Source organism: Bos grunniens, chromosome 29 (assembly GCF_055505025.1).
Source record: "Bos grunniens cultivar Pamir isolate PY7600 chromosome 29, Bosgru_T2T1.0, whole genome shotgun sequence".
NCBI lineage: Eukaryota > Metazoa > Chordata > Mammalia > Artiodactyla > Bovidae > Bos > Bos grunniens.
This window is the reverse complement of record NC_141193.1, coordinates 25,177,355-25,195,170: the sequence shown is the minus strand read 5'-3', so window position 1 is coordinate 25,195,170 and position 17,816 is coordinate 25,177,355. Positions and strand designations below refer to the sequence as shown.

The 17,816-nt window shown below is 54.0% G+C and overlaps 1 protein-coding gene across 4 annotated transcripts in view; it reads left to right on the top strand.

Annotated features, from left to right (window-relative positions):
* The window catches only part of PTPN5 (protein tyrosine phosphatase non-receptor type 5), a 58,904-nt gene extending 41,370 nt beyond the window's left edge, over nt 1-17,534 (top strand). For 2 of the 4 annotated variants that reach the window (XM_086385160.1, XM_086385161.1), the window contains 12 exons: nt 3,532-3,725; nt 4,279-4,386; nt 4,517-4,705; nt 5,192-5,433; nt 6,579-6,768; nt 9,388-9,472; nt 12,466-12,545; nt 12,727-12,864; nt 13,395-13,505; nt 15,565-15,725; nt 15,808-15,921; nt 16,353-17,534. In XM_086385160.1, the coding sequence (XP_086241286.1) occupies nt 3,532-3,725; nt 4,279-4,386; nt 4,517-4,705; nt 5,192-5,433; nt 6,579-6,768; nt 9,388-9,472; nt 12,466-12,545; nt 12,727-12,864; nt 13,395-13,505; nt 15,565-15,725; nt 15,808-15,921; nt 16,353-16,446 (1,706 nt within the window). In that variant the 3' untranslated portion in view covers nt 16,447-17,534. Of the gene's footprint in view, nt 1-3,241; nt 3,377-3,531; nt 3,726-4,278; nt 4,387-4,516; nt 4,706-5,191; nt 5,434-6,578; nt 6,769-9,387; nt 9,473-12,465; nt 12,546-12,726; nt 12,865-13,394; nt 13,506-15,564; nt 15,726-15,807; nt 15,922-16,352 lie in introns of all 4 variants that reach the window. The other 2 variants (XM_086385162.1, XM_086385163.1) reach the window with 2 other exon arrangements.
* The last annotated feature ends 282 nt before the right edge of the window (nt 17,535-17,816 follow it).

The window sequence follows — 17,816 nt, the reverse complement described above, 5'->3', positions numbered from 1 at the left end:
ATACTCCTTTTCCAATTTGGAACCAGTCTGTTGTTCCCTGATTCTAACTGTTGCTTCTTGACCTGCATACAGATTTCTCAGGAGGCAGGTAAGGTGGTCTGGTATTCCCATCTCTTGGAGAATTTTCCACAGTTTGTTGTGATCTACACAGTCAAAGACTTTGGTGTAATCAATAAAGCAGAAGTAGGTGTTTTTCTGGAATTCTCTTGCTTTTTTGATGATCCAGCAGATGTTGACAATTTAATCTCTGGTTCCTTTGCCTTTTCTAAATCCAGATTGAACATCTGGAAGTTCATAGTTCACGTACTGTAGCTAATTATTCTTGACTACAATCAATCAATAGTTATTAGGAACCTATTATTTGTTTTAGTTCTATGCTAGGTGCTATACTAAACATTATAAATTTGAACACGTAAAAACCATCATGTATTATTGCACTGGAGAAGGGAATGGCAAACCACTTCAGTATTCTTGCCTTGAGAACCTCATGAACAGTATGGAAAGGCAAAAATATATGATGATGAACTCCTCACGTTGGTAGGTGCCCAATATGCTACTGGAGAAGAGTGGAGAAATAACTCCAGAAAGAATGAAGAGACAGAACCAAAGCAAAAACATCACCCAGTTGTGGATGTGACTGGTGATGGAAGTAAAATGCGATGCTGTAAAAAACAGTATTGCATAGGAACCTGGAATGTTAGGTCCATGAATCAAGGTAAATTAGAAGTGGTCAAACAGGAGATGGCAAGAGTGAACATCAACATTTTAGGAATCAGTGAACTAAAATGGACTGGAACAGGTGAATTTAATTCAGATGACCATTATATCTACTACTGTGGCCAAGAGTCCCTTAGAAGAAATGGAGTAGCCCTCATAGTCAACAAAAAAGTCTGAAATGCAGTACTTGGGTGCAGTCTCAAAAATGACAGAATGATCTCTGTTCATTTCCAAGGCAAACCATTCAATATCACAGCAATCCTAGTCTATGCCCCAACCAGTAACACCAAAGAAGCTAAAGTTTGAACATTTCTGTGAAGACCCACCGGAGAAGGAAATGGCACCCCACTCCAGCACTCTTGCCTGGAAAATCCCATGGACGGAGGAGCCTGGTAGGCTGCAGTCCATGGGGTCTCGAAGAGTCGGACATGACTGAGCGACTTCACTTTCACTTTACACTTTCATGCTTTGGAGAAGGAAATGACAACCCACTCCAGTGTTCTTGCCTAGAGAATCCCAGGGACGGGGGAGCCTGGTGGGCTGCAGTCTATGGGGTCGCACAGAGTCACACACGACTGAAGTGACTTAGCAGCAGCAGCAGCAGTGAAGACCCACAAGACCTTCTAGAACTAACACCCAAAAAGGATGTCGTTTTCATCATAGGGGACAGGAATGCAAAAGTAGGAATTTAAGAGCTACCTGGAGTAACAGGCATATTTGCCTGTTAAGTACAAAAGGAAACAGGGCAAAGGCCAACAGAGTTTTGCCAAGAGAACGCACTGGTCATAGCAAACACCCTCTTCCAACAACACAAGAGAAGATTCTACACGTGGACATCACCAGATGGTCAATACCGAAATCAAATTGATTATATTCTTTGCAGCCAAAGATGGAGAAGCATTATACAGTCAGCAAAAACAAGACCAGGAACTGACTGTGGCTCAGATCATGAACTCCTTATTGCCAAATTCAGACTTAAATTGAAGAAAGTAGGGAAACCCACTAGACCATTCAGGTATGACCTAAATCAAATCCCTGTCCAGGCGGCTTAGTTCAAACCCACCACTTAGCCTCTCTGCACCTCACCTTCCTCTTCTGTAAAATGAGGATAACAGGAGTGCCAACTTCATAGGGTACCATGAAGAGTGAATAGATTAACATGAGCAAAGCACTCTGAGCAGGGCTGTGCTCCAAGTGTATTATTTCTGCTGGCCATATGAAGGAGAGACGTGGGTTGCCAGGTGTGTATGACGGGGAGGACCTGCTTTAGGAGACAAATGATGGAGTTCTACAGGATGAGTAGGAGTTAACTTGGCAAAGTGTTTTGGAGGCAGGTGAGGGGAGCAGGATGTTGGAGGAATGTTCCTGGCAGAGAGGACAAGATTCTCAGAACACAGTGGGTGGGTTCACCTGAGGGACTGCCAAGAAGTGTGGCTGGACCACAGCGGGTGGGGAGCCATACAGGGCCAGGTCTGGGAAGAGAGGGAAATACTGGCCTAGAAGTACAGGCGTCTCCAGGACCCAGCTCTCTGCTCCACACTGTTGATCCAGGCAGTGGGAGAGGTTCAGTAAGTATTTGTCACATAAGCAATCGAGCATGCAGACATGGTGTCTTGGCTATGGCTATTCCAAGCCCCCATCCAGAAAAGGAGTCCATTGTCCCGTATACATAATATATGAACTGTCCCAAGCCCTCACTGTCAAGCCATACACATCTGTTTCGCTGGTCCCTCTCTTTTTTTTTTTGGCCACACCACCACATGGCACTTGGAATCTTAGTTCCCTGACCAGGGATTGAACCCACGTCCCCTGCATTGGAAACAGTCTTAACCACCGGACCACTGCCAGGGAAGTCCCATGGTCCCTCTCTTCCTGGCAGTAGACTAGACAGTGTCAGTTAGGATGGGGAGTTCAGTAAGGTGGTGCTGCCGGAATCCCCCACTCCACTGGGGCCTCAGCTCTAGCCCAGTGCTGTTCAGACTTGTTTAGTGGTGGCTTGTGTTGAAATGATCTTAGAGGGTACCCACTATATGGAATGCCACTGAACAGCTTCCATGGCTGAGGCTTGGGTATGGGGACTCAGAGCACCTGGTCATAGCTGGGTCACCCGAGAAAAACGCCAGGGCTCCCTGAAACACAGTTAGAAAGCCAAGGCAGGAGCTTTGCCCCTGCTTTTGAGGTGTGGAAACTGAGGTCCAGCAAGGAGGGGGCGACTCTTCCAAGGTCACACAACCAGGGACAGACCGGAAGTGGATCCCAGACATTGACATCGGTTCTGCTGCCCCAAGGCTTTGCTCCACTGCTACGTGACCACCCCCACTCCCCTCAGTGTGGTGTCTCAAGGTGGGGCAGGGGCATGCGGCTGTGACCTTGCCAAGTCAGGGTACAGAACATGAGAGACAAAAACCGGGAGGGCAGGCGTGGGTGAGCTGTTCAGGGTCACGGCCTGGTTATGCTGTGCCTTTTTTTTCCGTCTCTCTCTCTTTTAATTGAGTTTGAGGTGGTTGTTTTTTGTTTCCTTAAGAAATGGGAACAGAATGAAGCTGTGTAAACACCACGATGTTAACTCCCTGAAAAACCTCCTGCCATTTTAACTCTGTTACTGGAGAAATAAAAGAGAAATAATTTGTCCACCCACACTTAGCTCTTTCTGACGAAGGTAGGTGAATATTGCTTTGCTAATCGAGGGTGACTGCTGGAAGTGGAGCCAGGCTGGCTGATCTTGGATTGAGAGGAAGCCACGGCAACCCTAGAAGGAGCGGCCCACGGGGTCGGCAGGGCCCGGGTCACCGGCCACGTTGTCACCTTCTGCAGGTGTCCCCCAGCCGGTAGGGATGGAGGCGCTGGACCAGGCCGAGGGGCCCGCGGCCTCACAGAGAGAGATGCCACCGCCCCCACCTGCTTCACCGCCCTCAGAGCCAGCTCAGAAGCCGCCACCTCGAGGCGCCGGGAGCCACTCCCTCACTGCCAGAAGCAGCCTGTGCCTGTTGGCTGCCTCCCAGTTCCTGGTAAGGACATCACAGGCCTCGCGGGGCCTGGAGGGAGGGCGGGTTGAGGGATGGCCTCCACTGCCTCCCCAAGATGGCCACCTGGGGACACAGAGGAGTGAGGGGCCTTGCTGGTGTCCCTCGTGCCTGCGGCCCTCCGGCTGGTGTGAGGAGAAGCCTGGCGTTCCAAGCCACAGCCTTGAGGGCTGAGCCCCTCATGCGCTGAGCTCAGAAGCAGGGATGCAGGCCTGGCTCCCCGCCCCCCATGGCCCTGTGGGCGTCCTTCTGAGGACTTCCTCTCTCTGGAGGGACCTCTAGGAGACTCTCCCTGTGATATGTATACCTGGTGGGGTGGTGGGCTCCCCTCTGCAAAGGCTCCCTTAAGTCAGATTTTCTCCAGGCAAAGTCCTAGGCCCTTGCCTCTGTTGCACAGTCCAGACCTTGGTGGGGGCAGTGAGGTGGGGTAGGCAGTAGGTTGAGGCTCCAGGTGAACTCTTGAAGGGGGGGGGATGGGGAGATATGGGGGCAAGGAGGCCAGACTCCGAACTCAGTGCGCTGGCCCCGGCCACCCCAGCTCGCCTGTGGGATGCTCTGGCTCAGCGGCTTTGGCCCCATCTGGACACAGAACACCACAGACGTCGTCTCCTCCGCGCTCACGTTCCTGGAGCAGCTGGGACCCTCGGTGAGTAAGCTCCGGGAAGCCCCAGGGTAGGAGGGAGCGCTTGGGGGCCTCCAGCCCCACCAGCCCCTGCCTGGGGCTTCTTTGAGTTCAGAGGATAACTCTGAAAGGCTTCTTCCTGTCCCCTCCCCAGAACCAGGTACAAAGTTCTCAGAGCCTCAATCTTACCCGTGCTGAAATAGATGAGAACACGCCCCCACCCCCTACCCGCATCACCCTGAGCTGTTTGTCTGATGTTCCCCAGGCCTGGCTGGGCACTGGGACCTGGGACGCCCCCAGTCTGCTGCTGGTCTCTCTCTGTGTGATCCTCATCACCACCCTGGTAAGGCTCCTCCTGACCCGACCTCGCTGCTCCCCTCCCATGACCCCAAGACCCAGTCCCCACCTTGTCCCCTTTGACCTACAGACTAGACGTTGTGGGTAGGGCTGAGGAGGGGCACCTGTCTTCTTCCACCAATGTGCCCAGGCTGGTGTGGGGGTGGGGAGAGGCCCTTTCTTTCTTAAAATTGGTTTGCAGTGTTCTTGGCTGGGGAAAAGAGCTGAGACAGTGTGAAAACCGGAGTAGGAATACCCCACCCCACTAAGAAAGTTTCAAAGCATAAGAACCTGAGGGTTGGGGAAGGAGGGGGCCGGGAGGACATCTAGGTAGCCTCCCATCTAAGTGAGCCGTGGTACTCTGCAGACAGTTCCCAGGAGAACAAGCCTGCTCCAGACACATGGAGCGGCAGGGAGCTCAAGCCCCTGGACACGCCATCATCCAGGGGCTGCTGCCAGCATGGTCCATCATGCCAGTTATGCCCCCAACTAGGTGTGGCTCCTCCTGAGGACTCCCCCAGAACCAACCAGCCCGCTGCCCCCTGAGGACAGGCGCCAGTCTGTAAGCCGTCAGCCTTCCTTCACCTACTCAGAGTGGATGGAGGAGAAAGTCGAGGATGACTTCCTGGATCTGGACCCCGTCCCCGAGACCCCTGTGTTTGACTGTGTGATGGACATCAAGCTGGAGGCTGACCCCACCTCCCTGACTGTCAAAGCCATGGGTCTGCAGGAGAGGTGGGTGCGGCAGAGGTGCATGGAGCTCTTAGCTCCCTGTCGGAAGGGCAGATGCCTGATTCTGACTCCCAGTGCCCAGGGCAGAGCTGAGCTCATAGCCCCACCAATGCAGACATATGCTCTTCAGGTCTGATTCATGTAGATCTGAATGCCCCAAAGTGAACACTAAGAAACGTTGTTAGTGCACACAGACATGTAGGCATGCACAGGTGTGCACACGTGCACACTCACACATACAACTCTTGTGGCTTGGATAGGTTTCTTTGCTGTAGGACTTGTTGGAAGCCTTTAACATGCTTGTAGTCATTGTAGATTGACAAGGGGTTGTATGTAGACTTCCTCAAAGTCATCCGACCACAGAACCCTGCTTTCATAGTGTCTCGTAGAGTTCCACGCAGCACATGTTGGGAAGTGTCAACACCCTCTGCAGAGCCTGGCTGGGTTAGCTAGATCCCACCAGGGTTGTGTTGTCCACATGATGTCGTGGAAAGAGCGCTGGAAGAGGAGTCAGAAAACCGAGGTTTTTGTTTCAGCTCTGCCACCCCCTTACTGCACGTGCTTGGGCAGTTCTTATCCCCTATGTGGCCTTCAGTTTCCCTTTCTAGGTAATGAGGGTAATGGGCCACTAGACTCTGAACACAGCAGGGTCTGCTCAGTCCACTCATCCTTGCTCCACTGTGCTACCCCTGGGATCCCGTCTTTCCCGAGCCTCTCCTGGATGAGATGTCCTTGGAGGCTGCGGCCCTAGGGGCTGGGGTACCGAGGGTGGAGCCCTGCTTCTCTGCCCCAGGCATGTGCCCTCTCGGTGAGCTTCCCCTGGCTCTGGGAGCTGCCTCTGGCAGGGGCACAGGAGAGTGCAGGGAAGGACTGTATTGAGGGGCCTCACATGGAATCTTTGGGACTGGGGCCCAAGCCCACACTCAGTTAGCTACCTGCTGCATGAGGCAGGAGCCAGTGGCAGGCTTAAGCCTTGGGGCTGAGCCTCATGCTGTCTGTGTTGGGGTGACATCATGCCCACTCCTCTCCCTGGGACCCATCGGGTTCCCACCCCATCTCCCACTCCCTCATCCTCCTGCTCCAAGGCCCCCAGCTAATGGCCCTACCTGCCCCTGATACTCACTGCCCCCCCTTCCTGGTCCTTCCAGGAGGGGCTCCAATGTCTCCCTGACCCTGGACATGTGCACGCCAGGCTGCAATGAGGAGGGCTTCGGCTATCTCATGTCCCCCCGCGAGGAGTCAGCCCGAGAGTACCTGCTCAGCGCCTCCCGTGTGCTCCAGGCCGAAGAGCTTCACGAGAAGGCCCTGGACCCCTTCCTGCTGCAGGCAGAATTCTTTGTGAGTCCCCCTGAGCCAGCGCCCCCACAGGGGCCAGCCCTTTATGCTCATGTTGTTCCCCCGAGCAAGGCTTTGGAACAGCGTACCCCAAACTCAGCATCTGATGAACATCATTTCATTCTCACCTCTCCTACTGTCTTGGGCAAGCTGCTTTCTCTCTGGGCCTCAGTTTCTCATCCGGAAAATGGGGATAAAGATAACAGGGATGTTGCAAGGATTCGAAAGATGCAGAATGTGTGCAAAGTGCCCATCAGGTGATTGGTGTTTGTGGCATTCTTAAGTCATCATCACCTAGGACTGTCCTCCACAAGCCTTAGAAAGCCTTCTCTTTATTTGGAGATGTGGGGTGCTACACTAATCCCAGGGATTAAACTTGGGGCCCAGCAGTGAAAGTGCTGAATCCTAACCACTGGCCCGCCAGACAATTCCTGAAAGCCTTCTCTTCTGACTCTCCCGTTTTCCCACTCTCCTTTTGCCTGGCATCACCAAACAATGTTCATCCTCCTTTGAAATCTCTCAGTTCTGTGGCTCCAGCTTAGGGTGGTTTTGATTACCGTCCCCTCCAGACTCTTAACAGCTGCCTCCTGTTGGACTTGAGGGGCTTATAAATGACCCCCCTGTTTAACCTGCCCGAGCACTCAACCAGTTAAGAGCTAAGATACAGAAGATCACAAAACCACCTTTATTTTTGCTGATAAAGGCTAGGTAAGTTTCTGTTCTTGTTTGTTTTTTGTTTTTCCATTTTGACTGCTCTGAGTCTTTGCTGCAGACCACAGGCTTCTTTCTCTAGTGTGGCACACAGGCTTAGTTGCCCGGAGGCATTTAGGATGGTAGTTCCCTGAGCTGCGATCAAACCCATGTTCCCTGCATTGGAAGGCAGATTATTTATCACTGGACCAGCAGCGAAGTCCCAAGGCTAGGTTTAACATGAGGGTTACATATGTAGCAGTAGTAAGTTTCCTAATACCAAACGCCAGAATGAAACAACTTCCCCACCACCCCAGGCGGTGCTGGCACATTGCCAGCCTCACCCCATGGGGGTGCCCTGTAATTATTTCTTAGCAGGAGGGTCGGAGGAGGAGGAGGAAGTAGGGGGCTAGCGCCCCAAAGCCGAGTTTCTCAATCAAATACCTCATCCGGTAACTCATCCATCTTGTGGGCAGGAATGGGCAAGAGCCAGGAGCATTTGGAGAGAGTCCTTCCTGGGAGAAGCCTGAGGGATGGGGAACCTACGTGCCTACCTCGAAGCTCCCCTTGCCCCAGCCCACCTGCTCCCTAGCAGAATTGGATGGCTCTCCTCTCTGGGCAGCCCTCCATCACCTCTGACCTGCGGCTCCAAAGTCTCCAGCATGTGGCCCAGCCTGCCTTACCTGAGTTGAGCCAGCCCCAACCGCCTTTTCCAGACTCAGGGCCCCATCCCCGCAGGACTGTCCACTTCAAACTTGGCCCTCGCCACATCCCCACCCCTGCGCCTTCACAGTCATCAGCCCTCACCCTGGAGGCCCCTAAGACGCCTTCCTGGGCTACCCAGCCTCGGTACCATCCCCATGGCCACACCTCCCTTTGAGGGTGTGTGGCATGTCCTTGTCATCTCCGGTTTCATAATTCATTGTCAGTTTGGCCCAGAGAGAGAGGAAGTGGGGGTGCTCACATACCCACCCCATGGGCACTTCTGCACCTGCTTTTTATTCTGATTCTCACAACCACCTAGAAAGTGAGTATCGTGATCCTCATTGCATTCTTAGTGTGTCCACAGTGAACACTGTGATTCATGACGGTGAGAGATGACAAGGGTGCTGAAGTGTGTAGACAGAGGCAAGGGGCAGAGAGGACAGTCCCTGAGGAGTCGTCCCAGAGGACCTGGGGGAGGGGCAGCAGTGAACCCTAAAGGCTGAGACGGATTAGGGGTGATGAAGAGGTATGCGACCAGTGCTCCCCGCAAGTGGAGTGCCGCAAACTCAGACGTGGAGGCCAGCCGGAGACTGACAGAGTAACTACAGGGAAGAGATGGGCACAACTGGAGGATGGGGCTTCTGAGAGCAGCTGGTGGTAAAGAAGGGCCAGCTCCGAGAAGACCTCACATTCCAGGCAGAGAAGTTCGGACTTGGTGCTCTTGACATGCAGAGTGATTGAGAGATGCAAATACAACTCTGGGAGGCCCAGAAGGAGGCTGCCTCCCTGCTGGAGAATCAGGGAAGGCTTCTTGCACTTACAGTGCACAGGAAGACAAGGAAGACATGAGAAGATGAGGATGGGATGGATGTTACTACTGAGCAAGCAGCATGACCCAAGGTCCTGAGTGGGGTACCTACCTGGGGTAGGAACGTGAGTCAGCAAAGCCACTTGATGTGGCTGCAGTGCAGGGTGCAGAAGAAGGCAGTGATTGGCCAGGTCACTTCTTCTCTGTTCATCAAACGTTCACTGAGTGCTGACTATATGCCAGGCTGGCCCTCCGTAAACAGTGGTGGTGCTAATGTGTATTATGCACTCAGCATGTGCCAGGACTGCTCTGGATGCTTTTCATGTGCCCTCACTCATTTAATAGTCGATGTTTGTTGAATGAATGCATGCATCAAGCCAGCCCACAGCTGCTCTCAACCCCATGTCTTCCTCCTACAGGAAATCCCCATGAATTTTGTGGATCCGAAAGAATATGACATCCCTGGGCTGGTGCGAAAGAACCGATATAAAACCATCCTTCCCAGTGAGTACTCGCTGCCCCTCACCTGGGTGCCCTTAAACCCTGAGGGAGACTTTAACTTCAGCATGGGCCTCCAGGGTCACCAGGAGGCCAGGCAAAGGGATGGAAGGTGGGGGTGCCCGATGAAGGGAAACACGCCCTTTAGAGAGCAGAGGGCTCTTGGTTCCTTCTTACGGCACTCTCCAGATCTTTGCCCTGGACAAGCATTGTGCTGGACTCTGTGGAAACCCAGAGAAAAAGAGGAACAATAACAGCAGCCCCTAGACAGGGCATGGTGGCTGAACATTGTGCTCACATCCCTGGTCTCTTCAGAGTGGACAGGTTTTAAAGAGAGCACATTAAGGCTCAGAGAGGTTAAGTGGCTCATCCACTATCACGCAGCTAAAATGTACAGAACCAAGTTTGAAACTAGGCCTCTGTAACCTCAAAATTGAGCTCTTTTGTCTACCTGGAGTTCAGTTTGGCTGCATTATGAATCCTCTAACAGGCAGAGCCACCTCACAAGGGAGCGAGCTGCCTGTCAGGTAGGAAGCTCCCCATTGGCTAGGGTATTCAAGCTAGAATGCGTGAGTGGTCCCCCCGGAAGGTTTGATAGGGATTTTCCCCCTTTGAGGGTGGTTAGACCAGGTAACCTGATATTCCTCTTTTTAGCCTGGGATGTCATTTTCAGGTAACTTTCATCAGGCCCCTGTCTGCCTGTCACCCCTGCCAAGTTCTGGCCCAAGGCCCTAGGGCTAGCTTGGGGGGTGACTTATTGAAAGCAAATCCCCACAAACCTACTCCACTCAGTTTATGGAGTAAGGAGGCTTTAAAAAAGCAGTTTTGCCATCAGCATCTCCAACAACATGTAAGATGTCATGACTTATTTTTAACTTTTAAAATATCGACTTGTGGTTGCTATGGTTACACAGTGTCTAGGTAGTTCCAGTTAAACAAAGCACCATTTAAGGCCAGGATTCGGGGCTGCTCACCTCTTCCCTCCTCTTGCTCCCCCCTCCACCCACCCAGCCCTACCTGGAGGGAGGGCTTCGGGTACCCCACAGTCTCGGGCTTTGCCAGCCACTCAGAATAGCCACTGCGGGAATATGAGAGACAGGGCATCACTCCATCTGGTCCCCACTGGATCCAGCCTCCAGCCATACCCTATGCCTGCAGCCCCCGAGCCCAATAGAGAATCTTCTCTGTAGCCAGCAAGAATTGACCCTATGCCCTCAGAGACTGGGCTGGGGTGGGTGGTAGAGGCCCCCTCTCGAATCAAGGACACCCCGAGGCTTGCTTTCTCATTCATTCAGAGGCTACTTCTGGATCCCAATCTGGGTACCATGAGGGGAGGGAGGGGGCCCATGGAGGGCTGCCCGTTCCTCTCCCCTGGTCACACAGAGCCCCCTTCCATTCACCCTTGCTCTTCCCCATACCTGACTCTCCTCCACGCCCCTTGCCACAAGAGCTGCCTCACCCCCACCTTCCCCTCCACAAATCACCTGCCCAAACCTCAGGCACTTGGGCCAGGGCACGAAAGGGCTGGCGAGGGGAGTTTTGTGGGTATCCCTTTCCATTTCATATTCCAGGTTTGGGATCCTCCTTTGGACCTGTTAATCTACAGATTGATTTAATTTATACTTGCAGTGATATTAGTAGCAGCACCAACTTGCTCTATAGTGACTGTGTGCTGGCCTAAGTTATGGTTCTGAGGACTCGTTATTAACGGCCACTCTTGAACCCTGACAGGATGAGTGAGGTTGTGATGGAAGGAATGTTCCCAGTTTATGCAGAAGGCACAGGGGTACTCAGTGAATGGCTTGCACAGACACCACCAGGACTTGAACCCAGGCTCTCTGGTGGACGGTGTAGACTCCTGACCACTTCTTTTTTTTTTTTTTTTTATAAATTCTTTTATTTCTAAATTTTAAAAAACCTCCCTCCTCCCTCCCCATACCATCCCTCTGGGTCGTCCCAGTGCACCAGCCCCAAGCATCCAGTATCGTGCATTGAACCTGGACTGGCATCTCATTTCATACATGATATTCTATGCAGCCTTTGAGAGCCCTATACGGGGCACACTGGCAGGGCCTTTAGTCCAACCCTCCTTCCACAGGAAAGACCCTGGGGGCCAGAGAAGGGAGGAGATGTGAGCTGGTGACAAAGCTAGACAGAGCCCCAGAACCCAGGCCCCCAGGCGCCCCCCACCCCCAACTACCTCCTGGCTCAGTCCCAGCCTCTGCGAATTTCCAGAACAGACTAAATCAATATAGGGAAGCTCTAGCGGAACAGAACAAACCCTAGTCTAGGAGGTAGTGAGAGTCTAGCAGTAGTGAGAATCTGCTGCTCTGGGATTTGACAGGTGACTAGATTGGGGTGGGGGTGAACCCTTATGGACAGGTGTGTCATCTCATCTCAGGCTCAGAAGACTGTACTCCTTTCATTGTGATACTCTCCCCTGGCATCCTACCCAAATCTTAGCTATAAAGTGCTTTACAGTTGACATAGCACTTCACATCTGTTTTCTCATTTGTCTTCCCAACAATTCGAGGAACTAAGCATCTTTACCCCCATATTACAGATTGGAAAACTGAGGCTTAAAAAGGCCATGTGCTTTACAAGCTTACACAGCAGGTTGGGGACAATATATATTCAAACTCTTGCTGGCCCTGCTGGCTAGGATGTATCCCCTAGGGAATTTCTTACTGTCTGAGCTGTCTCCTCCCCAGAACATGAAGCACAGAGAGGACCAGGCAGCTTAAGGGATGCAGGCAAGGGTGGCCTGGATCCTACAGAGGGAGAGAGCCAAGGCCTCCCAGTACCATTCTCTTCAGCCTGGGTCCTCACCTTCCTGAGTGGGCCACAGGGATGGGTCAGTGTTTTGCTTCTGGCAAGGGAAGAAGGAACTTCCAGTCCCAGAAGAAATGTAGGTGCCCTGACATTGGCCAGAGAAGGTGGGCCCACACAAGAGGGTTTGCACATTCAAATCCCAGCCTCACCTGTCTCCACTATCTCAGACCCTCACAGCAGAGTATGTCTGACCTCACCAGACCCTGACGACCCTCTGAGTTCCTACATCAACGCCAACTACATTCGGGTATGTAAACCCATCCCAACAGTCTCTCCCTAAAAGGGAGGCCCAAGTCAATGGGGTCCATCCACTAGGCTTGTCCCTAAGTCTGTCTGGTTCCTGCCAGCCCCCGGGGAAGAGGCTGAGTGGGGGAAATGGGCCCCAGGAGCACAAGTGACCCTGATGACCTGGACTTGGCTGGTCACAGGGCTATGGTGGGGAAGAGAAGGTGTACATCGCCACTCAGGGACCCATCGTCAGCACGGTCGGCGACTTCTGGCGTATGGTGTGGCAGGAGCACACGCCCATCATTGTCATGATCACCAACATCGAGGAGATGAACGAGGTAGGCCCCGCCGGACCTTACCAGGTGTCTGCTGCTTGGTGCCCTGTGCCAAGCATCTTGTTTCCGTGTTAATCCTTTCAGCAATCTTGGGAGGGTGGTATGTTCACCTTGCTGCCTTGCCCAGGGAAGGAAATGTGAGGCTCAGAGAGGTTAAGTCAGTTACTCAGAGCCACACAAATAGTCAGAGGCAGGGCCTGGAGCTGGCCTCTCCACCTCCAGCGCTCAGGATCTTAAACACGCTGCTCCGCTGCTGCCCAGCCTGCCAGGGCTGATGCTGGCTACCTCCATACTCGTCACAGCCCATTTAATTGAAGTCCCATGAAGGTCCTTCAAACTGAGTATTACTTCCATTTTCCCGGATGAGGAAACTGAGACTCAGAAAAGGGAAGTAACTTAACAAGTGAGAAGCTGAGATTTGAGCTCTCTAACTGCAAACCTACTGCCCTGTCTCCCCACTGGCCCGGGACAAGCACTGGGGAGGGTGTGGTCGGGGCGCTGGGAGTATCTCAGCCTGATCTGGGCCCCTGCAGAAGTGCACCGAGTATTGGCCAGAGGAGCAGGTGGTATACGATGGCGTGGAGATCACCGTGCGGAAAGTCATCCACACTGAGGATTACCGGCTCCGACTCATTGCCCTCAGGGTGAGGCCTGGGGCAGGGCTGGGCTGGGCTGGGAGGAGGGGGCACTCCACAGCCAACGGGCTCCCAGAGGCCGACATAGTGGGCCTCTCTCCAGGCTTTACTGATGAGCAGGGATGAAGGGAAAAAGGGGTGAGTGATCTTGCAGATCAGAGGCAGGACCAAATTCTCAGTGCATTTCTTATCACTGGCATCTGTCCATCCACACTGTCATTCATAATGTCTTCCAGCTCTGCTTCAAATGTACCCAAGGCCAGGAGTGTCTGGAAGAGGGGGCTTCAGCAGCTTCCATTTTCTGCCTGGAAACATCCCTTCACCTGGGATGCTGGGCTTCCAACCTGTAGTACCGAATCTGTCCACTAGAGGACAGGCGCTTTTTGGTGCATTTGGGTAGCACAGGGAGGTTGTGGTTACAGGAAAAAGAAAGAGGACATAAAAATTATGACCAGTACAGAACAGCCCAGAAGAGTGTGGGGAGGTATCTTCCCACCCTGAAGATTGTGCTTATTCCAGGCTCAGCATAATAGAGGAGATTGTTCCTTTGGAGTCAAGAAAATCAGTGCATTCTGCTTTTGAGAAATCTTATGACCCCTGTTTGGGGAAAGTGGTACCACTGTAATTATCCCAAAGTCTGGAAAAGGTGCCAGGAAGCTGACATCCTATCCAGAAACAGTCAGGGAGGTCCCCTGATGCTGGCAGCCACAGGGTCTGAATAGGGTGTCAAGGGCATGAGACTTGTTCCTCTGAGCTGCCCCCTCCCACTGGAGAAGGTGAAAGACAGTGTGTCAAGGAGAAGTCAGCCCCTCGAGGACAGTGCCCAGTAAGCATTTCCAGGATATAGGCTTGCTTGAGGGCATTTCAGAGGTAGAGGACAGAGGCTGTGGTAGCTGCCCATGGAGCAGCTTCCTTTTTCCGCTGAAAGAGAGGCTGGGGCTGCCACTTCTTCTCAGTGATGTGGGACTGGTAAGGGAAGAACTGGGACCACTGGGCACTTACTTTTGTCCATAACCTTTACAAGCACATGCCCTGAGCCTGGTTCTGGGTTGGGTACTGGGAAAACACAGAGCTGTCCAAAGCCTGGACTCTGTCCTCAAGGAGCACCTATAAAATGGTAAGTACTGACCTAGAAATAAGTACAAGCACAGAAGGACATCTTGTCACCCAGGGTGCTCAGGGAGGGCTTCCTGGAAGTGGTGTTGCTGAATGGGGTTCCGAAGGATAAGAGTTGGCTGGGGGGCAGACATATGGAGAGAGCATTCCAGACAAAGGGAAACTAAAAGTAAGGGCACAGAAGATAGAACAGCTCTGTGTATAAATGTGCAGGAAATGGGGGAAGCAGAGGTTTGATCTACAAACCATTTGGAGTGCAAAGGCATCAAGTACAAGTCCTCAGGAGGAGGACTTGGGCCTGGAGAGGTAGACCCTGTACCATGTGTCTTGTTTGCCCGACTGAAGAGTGGGGCAGGTGGGTTTTAGTTTTAGAGCAACGATAGCTATCAGAGCATTCTGAGCAGTAGAAAAGCATGGGCTGTAGACAGGCCTTTTGGACCACTGTGGATCTGGGTGATCAGAGAGGAGGAGGGGAGGGCCCCACACAGTTGAGAGATGGTAAAGAACAAAGTGAAGGTGGTGGTGGTGGAGAGGGTAGCACTGGGACACTGGCTGGGGGGGACCAGGGGCGGTGGTGGGCAGGAAAGTATACTGAGGCAAGAGGAAGGGTCCCAGGGCTGTGGGGGTGACTGGGCTGTCTGTGAAGGGGCGACCAGGAAACAGGAGTGAAATGGAGAAGGGGCTCTTCACCTCTCTTGGAAGATCCTGGAGTCACTAGGGCAAAACCTATGTGAAGACCAGTGCTGACACTGCTCACCAGTCCCCGCTACCCAGCTGGCTTCAGGTCTCTGGCTGGTGCCACTGGGCTGTACGGTGTAGATGGCAGAGGTCCGAGGTCCCACTCCCTGTGGCCTCCCTCCTGTGTTTCCTTCTCCCCTCCCATCTCCATCTCTGGGCTGGTTTCTGGGCTCAGTTCACGTGTATCTGGGGTGGGCCTCTGTCTCCTGGACAGAGCGGGACGGAAGAGCGAGGCCTGAAGCATTACTGGTTCACGTCCTGGCCCGACCAGAAGACCCCAGACCGTGCGCCTCCACTCCTGCACCTGGTGCGGGAGGTGGAGGAGGCGGCCCAGCAGGAGGGGCCCCGCTGCGCCCCCATCGTGGTGCACTGCAGGTGGGTCCTCCCAGACACCCACTGGAGCGGGGCGTGGCTCCCGGGCGGCCCCGCCCCTCACCCCCGTGCCCTGGGCCCTCAGCGCAGGGATTGGGAGGACCGGCTGCTTCATCGCCACCAGCATCTGCTGCCAGCAGCTGCGGCAGGAGGGCGTGGTGGACATCCTGAAGACCACATGCCAGCTCCGTCAGGACAGGTCAGCTGAGGGTGGGGACTGTGGGGAGCTGGGGGGGGGGGGGGGCGGGGGAGAGGGCAGCAGAGAGAGCCTGATCTGTGCATAGCATGAAGGTTAGGGGGACACAACCCACGGGGACCGACCTGTGGACAGATGGGTGGAGAAGCCGGATCCAGGCAGTTGGTAGCTGGGATGCAGAGGGGAGAGGAACAGAGCTGGTAGACACAGGGGCAGAGGCTGAGAGTGGAGGGTCATGCCACCTCTGTCCCCGCTGTCTATGCCAGAGCCAGGAGGGACAGGAAGGGCAGGTGGAAGTGGCTGGCTGGCCAGGGCTGACCTCTCTAAGCTGCACATAGGCCCTGATGTGCCTCCCAGAGGACTGGCACTCTGTGGGTCTGGGGGCGGCTCCGCAGCTGTTCTTCCATGACCCGGTCCCTTCATCTGCCGGGTAGGGGCGGTATGATCCAGACGTGCGAGCAGTACCAGTTCGTGCACCACGTCATGAGCCTCTACGAGAAGCAGCTGTCCCGCCAGTCCCCGGAGTGACCACCCACCCTCCCGAGGTCCTCTGGTACCTCCCAGCCTGAGTCGGGGCCCTCCTCGCAGCCACACCCAGGGCCCTGCCTCAGGTCCCGGCCTGCTCACCGTCCCTCCCGCTTTCTCTCTTCAGTTTGCTCCCCCTCCCCCGCTGCCTCGGCCGGACCCCTACCCCGCCCCCAACATAGCTCTTCCTACTGTACATACTGGGGAGTGGGGAGGGTGGGGGAGGGGCGTGCCAGGCCAGGCCTGAGGCCCCAGGGCCTGACCCAAACCGCGTGACCTGGGGCCTCAGTTTTTAACGACGGTTCCACTGCTACTTGATCCAAAACGTTTCCCTGCTGCAACTCCACGTGTCCTGCTGCAGCGTGTTCTGTCTGTCCATCGTCTCTGCTGTCTGTACCGAACACTGTGTCTCCTCAGCCCTGGAGAGGGGTCGTGAGCTCCAGCCCCCCAGTGGCCCTGGCACAGGTGCCTGCCTCAGGCCCCCAGCCCCGCTTCTCCCAGCAGACAGGTTGCACTTTGCCCCTAGTTCCTGGAACCAGGATGGGAAGGAAGGGCCTGAAGACCCCGGAAGTCAGGCACAGGAAAGCCCTAAGGGGTTGGCAGAAAGATTCAGCTGGGGAGAGGTCTCTGGTTGGGGGTGGGGGAGGAGGATCGCATCCAGGGGGACCCCCAGGTATCAGACGCCCTCAGCAGGCAGTGACTAGCCTGTGGGGCAATGGTGAGAAAGGGCACACATAGGGGAGAATGAACCCAGGGGGCCTGGGCCACGGTGGGAGATGGGGAGCTCTGACGGTAGGGTGGGAACTCGGCCCCAGATCCGTGTGAAGCGTTTTTCTGTGTCGCTGTGGGAAACCCCTCCCAGAAGTCTCACCGCGTGTAGCTCTGCGTGTGTCCTGTGTTCATGCGTGTGTTGAGAGCCCGTCAGCAGGGCGTGCATGACTCTTTGGCAACATGTGTTATCTTGGAGCCACGTGTTTTTATTGGTGACTTTAAATATTTATTCCATGGCAGACAGAGACATTTGGTGTCTTTTTATAATTTGCTCATGGTCATTGAATAGAGCAATAAATGGAGCATTTTGAGCAAAACTAGCTTCCTGTGTCTGTGTGATTGCCTCTCCCCTCTACTCCCTGCCTCCCTGTACCCCCATCTTCTTGCCCCTCCTACTAGTACAGATGTGCGTGCACACACAGACACACCCACGCACATCCAGGCCCTTGAGATCCCTAGTGCCCCCTTGTGTAGGTTGGGAGATGGCGTGAATCCACATTTGAAATTCCAAAGTCCACTGAGCATAATTCTCACTTACCTGCACCCTCGCATCCAGCCAGGAGCCAGGGGCCCTGCGGAGCCACAGGGACAGATGTTGGAGG